This window comes from Epinephelus moara, chromosome 19, assembly GCF_006386435.1.
Source record: "Epinephelus moara isolate mb chromosome 19, YSFRI_EMoa_1.0, whole genome shotgun sequence".
In the NCBI taxonomy this organism is placed as follows: domain Eukaryota; kingdom Metazoa; phylum Chordata; class Actinopteri; order Perciformes; family Serranidae; genus Epinephelus; species Epinephelus moara.
In genome coordinates, this window is record NC_065524.1 from 23,631,579 (window position 1) to 23,637,803 (window position 6,225).

General features: G+C 41.0%; 1 protein-coding gene across 1 annotated transcript in view; it reads right to left on the minus strand.

Annotated features, from left to right (window-relative positions):
- lrmda (leucine rich melanocyte differentiation associated) overlaps nucleotides 1-2,584 on the minus strand; it is a 262,057-nt gene extending 259,473 nt beyond the window's left edge. The window contains exons 1-2 of the mRNA XM_050071930.1: nucleotides 2,348-2,584; nucleotides 699-799 (exon numbers count right to left, since the gene is read on the minus strand). Of these exons, the coding sequence (XP_049927887.1) occupies nucleotides 699-799; nucleotides 2,348-2,389 (143 nt within the window). The 5' untranslated portion in view covers nucleotides 2,390-2,584. The remainder of the gene's footprint in view (nucleotides 1-698; nucleotides 800-2,347) is intronic.
- Nucleotides 2,585-6,225: the final 3,641 nt, after the last annotated feature.

A 6,225-nucleotide genomic window follows, 5' to 3' on the forward strand; every position in this document is an offset into this window, starting at 1 on the left:
TTATGTTGTATGTTTCCTTGGACTGATGTGGGGTTATTTTCAGCAGCATCTGCTTCACAGTCACACTGTGTCTTGCTCAAAGGCACTTCAACAGTGGGTTCATTTAGTCATTTATCCATTGACCCCAGACAGCTTTTTCCAGCTGGTCTGAACACTGTGTGTAAATGAGCTATTGTGCAATATGACACAATGTAAATCACATCACATTTCAAGCACTGCCTCCAGACAAAAATTTTCAACAAAAAAAGCGCCTCTATTGAGACGGCTTCGTGGCCTGACAGTCATGAAAGGGGCTCAGAAACAAAAGCACCTCATAACCATCATCTCTTTTCTTTTACTTGCCAGATCAACTGTGCTAGTCCTGCTGTTGAAATGGCAGCCCCCTCTGAAGCAGCTGCCATGAGGTGTTCCTTCATGTCCTGACAGAGGATTCTTTTCTTCTATTTGCCCCCGAATTAGCATGTCACATTTATCGATCACGCCTTTTATCCTGCCCCAGCGTGGCACCGGCCCAGCTCTAACACTCATTCAGCTCTTTGATGTCATGATGACACTCTGACCACCTATAGGCCCAGGACACACATTCAATTGCACCTGATGTAAAGATAGATGCAGTAGCAGACTGAGATAGAAGAGAGGGACAGAGACATAGCATAAACATCCTGTTGATTACATGTTCGTTCATGTTTGACACCTACCTGAGCTGATTGAAACTGAGATCCAGCCTTTTTGCAAAGTTGCCATACGTGTCTCCGAGGAAGTCTGGGATGTCCTTGCAGTCATTTCCGATGTAGGAAATCTTTGGGAATAAAACAAATAAATAAAACAGAGAGATAAGTGTGAGATAAGTAGGGCTGCCCCTAATAGTCACCCAAAGGTTAGTCAACCAGAAAGGTCATTAGTCGGCAAGATTTCATTGGTCACTTAGAAATAAAAGACAAAACAAACGTGAAACTCTATTAGGAGCTGCCCCTTGTCAAAATAAATCAAAACCTATATGACTGGACCATGTGGGAATTTAATTTGAAAGGACAGACACAGGAAGTGACCACACTCAGCACTGAAACCAGAGTCATGTTACAAACCAATCACAGCGACAGATATCTTTCCCTTCTTCTGTAAATATTCAGTCTGATTAATACGGAAAAGTTGATCATGTTAGTGCAGGGCTACCCAGAGCTTTACATCTGTCCCACAGACGATAGGCCTACACACTTATAAACAGCTCCTGGAAGAATATCAGCTCTGCACTCTGGATTTTAGGTAAACAGGCTATACGATGCTTTTAACAACGTAAGACACAACCGCGTTCTGGCACCTCGTGTTTTCGCAGCATGTGTACGGCCCCTAATTTCCAGGGCTGGTACCTGCGGTTATTCCACAGGCTAGTTAATAACATGTCGGGCAGGAAATCCAAAGTGTGGGATCATTTTGAGAAGGTGAAGGACGAACCCAAGGTGATACGTAAACTCATCTTCATTGGTCGACTACAAACATGACGTATCATCTGAAACATGTCAGTAGCTACATGCCCATTAGCCACTTAGCACAATCATTACTGCTTTGCAGACAGCGTCATTAACAGGCGGCTCGCTCAGTGTGTGACGTGCACTTGTAGATAAAATATAGGCCTATATTAATGAAGGTTCATTAGTAGCCTACGGTTTTGTATTTCTCTGTAATTTAGCACAGTGTTAACAATGTTACTGATACTATTCTTTCTCACACCTTCAACTCCAACCATTGTGTTGCCCCGCCCAAAATATATCATTTAACAATTAAATTAGCATCGTAAACATGCGGGCAACTAGTCGACTAATGGCCCAAATGACGACTATTGGTTGACTGGGAAAATTCTTCGTCAGGGGCAGCCATATTGATAAGTAGCTCTAATATGATAGCACCCCTGACATGAGCACAGAAAAATAATAGTGTCAGGAAACTCCACCTTTAAAACAATAATCATCTGAGAACATAATCTGAATTCATGTGAATGATGTAATGTGCTACTAATGAAGCAGTTAACCCCACACTGAGGACACAGAGGTTATAGTTAAGATATAATAATGTTATATATGCTTTCTAATGACCACTGCACAAACATACCCTGCTCTAACTTCACTTTATGACATGGTATAGGGGTAACATGGAGGCACTGCTCTCTCCAGTGAAGCTGTAGCAGGAACTACAAAACTGAAAGTCACGGAGTCACATGACTCTGGTGATGTCGAACAAATAAACAAAACCCCGTCACATACAGCACCGGAGAACTCCACCTGTTAAACAGACACTGATAAGACACCGTCTGAATATGCAGGAGGGGACAAGGTCCGACAGAAACACTTACTTGAGTCCCATTCAAGGAGACCAGCGACTCGTCCTGTGCCATAACTTTCTCCTGAGGCTGACAGCTCGGTGAGTGTGTTTATAAGACACGCTATCTGTGTTAATATCCAAAGTCCCGCTCACGTAAGGAACCCGCTGGTGTTAACATGAAATGGTGGTGTTTGTGGATGTAGCCCGCTAACTTTGGAGAGCAACTGGCGCTTTGCAATTGACTTTACAGTTTCCGCGTGCCGTTTCAATCAGCTGACCTGCTGTTGTGCGGAAGCACGCGGACACACTGTCACAGATGCAGTGTGAGTGCTGCTGTGCTGACTGTCTCTTGATGGAGGGACAGGATGAGATGTGTCCTTGCATGTCTGGCAGCATACTGCGTCACTTTAGTTAAAACACACTCACATTTTAAAGAAGCATTTTATTTTGTATAAGAAACTGTTCACAGCCAGGTAAGACTATCTGTAGTGTGTTTTTTTGTTGTTGTTTTCCCCCCTAGGTCAGGGGTCAGCAACCTTAACTATCAAAAGAATCATTTTTGACTAATATATATATTTTTTTAAATCTGCTTGGAGCAAAAAAAACATATTTGAACCTTATGGTAATGCTGCTTATTAACTCTAAATTAGCCTATCTACATTAGAAATGGGTCTAAAGGAGCATTCAACAATATGTTTTACCTCAAGATGGCTCTTCTGCAGTGAACTATTTATGATTATTTGGTACTTTAACATTGTCGAAAGCAAACAAATCTGTCCACGCACTGTTAAATTCTGACTTTTATGGATTTAGAATCCATAGTTAGCCTAGTTATGGAGGCTTCAGACTAGACACCACTGAGGTTTGGCAAAATGTAGAGGAAAAGGTGCCAGGCTGTATACGTATGGCGTACATTTTAGCTGACAAAATGTTAAAACTTTCTTTTTTAGTTCAGTGCAGAAGTTACACATTTTTACAATTTGAGAATGGGAGAATTTCTTTAGGCCTACAATAATGATAAATAAAAATGAAAATGTCAAAAAATAATAATAAATAAATGACCATTATTCATTTTCATGTGATATTTTTTGTCAAAGCCACAGAGAGCCACTAGAGAGGGGCGAAAGAGCTGCATATGGCTCCAGAGCCACAGGTTGCCTACCCCTGCCCTAAGTAAAATGTTTAATGTATGTTTCCTTGTGTCAATAAGTTGAAATCGTCCACCTACAGTGTATACATAGCCTACTGATATAACAGACGCCTTGAAACTTACACCACAAAATTTATGGTCAAGTCAACAGTTTTCTTGACTTTCCTGACTTGATCTCTTAAAAACTACAACTCCCAAGAGGCGGAGCTTCTACCACCACGGTCATGCACAGACGTGTTGCATACTGCCTATGACTAGAATAGGATTAGTTACTTTTACCTGTCTGTTCATTGTTGATTCATGTATGTTCTGATGAAGGTCTGATGGACTGAAAGATCAGAATAAAGTGAAACACTGCAAAATTGTAAGTGTGTAGAAATCTTTTCTACCAGCTGTGAAGCTTTTACAATGTCAGTTTATATCTAAAGCCTGGGAACATAGGACCCTGGGAGGGATAACCAGATGACAAGCATCAACACAAATGATTGTAGTGACTATACCAAGCACTGAGAGAAGATATCGCACCTCTCATGGCTCATAATATAATTCAGGAGTCCAATCAACTAAATTCAGTGCCTCCGTTTTTCCAGTGTTAGCTTAAGAAACCACTTGAGCTTTTGGTTTGGAGCGCTGGCAAATAGCCAGCCAACCTGTGACAACGCCCTGACAGCTAGTAATGTTTCACCATGTGAGTCTATGTGTGTGTCATCATGGTGAAATGTGGTCCTGGTGACACCTATTGTAGGGGCAACTATGACAGAGGCTGTTTAGAGCACTTTGTCTGTCTGTCTGTTGACAGATTTTTGTCAGCGCAATAAGATTGCAATCATGCAGGATACAGTCGTTAAAATGTACAGATGTGTTGTTGAGTTCAAAATGAAAGCCAAGTTTGAAGATGGGTGTGGTCCAAGCAAAAGGGGCAGGACGTAGGGAGGGAGCCACTGACCCGCCCACTTTACAACCCTGACCGATATTTGCTTTAAGTCGCAGATCACTGTATCACAGCTGGAGTGATCACATCATAAGATGGTCTCCAGCTGGAAGTATTTTCAAACAATGTTTGAAGACAATATTTTAATGTTATACGATGACAGTAGGCTTCAGTTTTGAGTAAGCAATGAGTTAAATATGTAAAGTGGGGTGACAGTAGCTCAGTCCATAGGGATCTGGCTTGGGAACCAATCAAGTCCCCGTACAGACCAAATATGAAGCGTGGACTGGTAGCTGAAAAAGTGCCAGTTCGCCTCCTGGGCATTGCCGAGATGCCCCTGTGCAAGGCAGTGAACTCCCAACTGCACAGGGCACCCGTCCAGGGCAGCCCCCTCACCCTGACATCTCTCCATTAAATACATGTATAGGTCCTGTTTGTGAATGTAAAGTATATCTTCTTCTAAAATTGATAGGTAAACTTCCCAACTTTCAATAGGAAGCAAAGCAAAACTGCGTCCCTGACCTAGCAATCATTAGCATCCAAGACCAGATCCCATTCATTGGAACGGCCAAATGAGGCTTCCATAGTCAGGTGTTTAACACTTTAATCAGTGAAATAATAATATTCCACTTCACAGTGATGGTCAGACATGGCAGAAACAGCAGCAGCTGCAGTCAGAGCGGTCAGCATGTCATAAACAACAGACCATTTAAGAGCAACCAGAAATCTCTAACGATTTATTTTGTACTGTCTGAATCTAAGAATTGAAACTCTTCAGTTGATCTATCCGCAGACGACTCCACTCAGAGGAGGGAGATCTGTTTAGACTTCATGGTTACACTGTAATTAATATGTGTTAGTTCCACTCAACAATGCCATCAGTGATGTGGAATATATGGTATCTGTCTTATTAGTTCGCAAATTAAATATAATACCAAAGGTTTACGACATTAGGTTTGTGATTGTTTTGGCCAAGGCCACATCACAAAACCATGAAAGGCAATAGTTTTGGTTTTGATGTTACAATGCAACAGTCTAACACAAAACAATATGTCTTCTGCAATGCAGTCAAAAGTGGAAACAGCAGTAAAACCCCAGTTGTATTCACTGACTGATGACAAACCCATGCTCCTGTCCACCCCGGGAGGATAAGATTGAAGCTTTAATGGGCCCTGTGAGGTTATTTAAACTGAATGAAAGATGAAATGGTTGCATAAATGGACAGAAACAAACACTGAGACACAAACTGTCTCTTTACGTGGTAGAGGACAGTCTGCACTATCTGCAGTCTTACTCCAACTTGTGTCTTGGTCAAAGTCTAGGATTAAATGAATAGTAGTTATCGATATAGACTTGTTTTTTTGTGTACAATCTTATTCTGAGAGTTAATTTTTATGATATTTCCATGTATCTGTGTGTAACAAATCTGATCCTGAATGACCGGAGTTCAAATGGATTATGTATCTCTAAATTCCTGACTGTAGAGATAACTGGGTGAAGGTGATATAATGACATCAGGTGATCATTAAATTGCTTTTATCAGTCTGAGAGCAATGGGAGACTGTAATTGAAATATTATCATATATATTTGACTCTCACTTATCTTTATATATTCATATTGTGACCCCTGCTGCCACAGAATGAAGGCTTTGAATGTGAGAAGTCTGTCACCTGACCTGTAGGTCAAAGAATATAAAGACATGGCAGGTGCTAACAATATTGTTTTAATAAAGTTTTAAGATGAAATATGAAAAAGAAAACTTACTTGCTCCTTCTTAGCGTCAAAGATGTGATTTTTAAAATGTAAGAATGGAAGGTTTTATGCCAC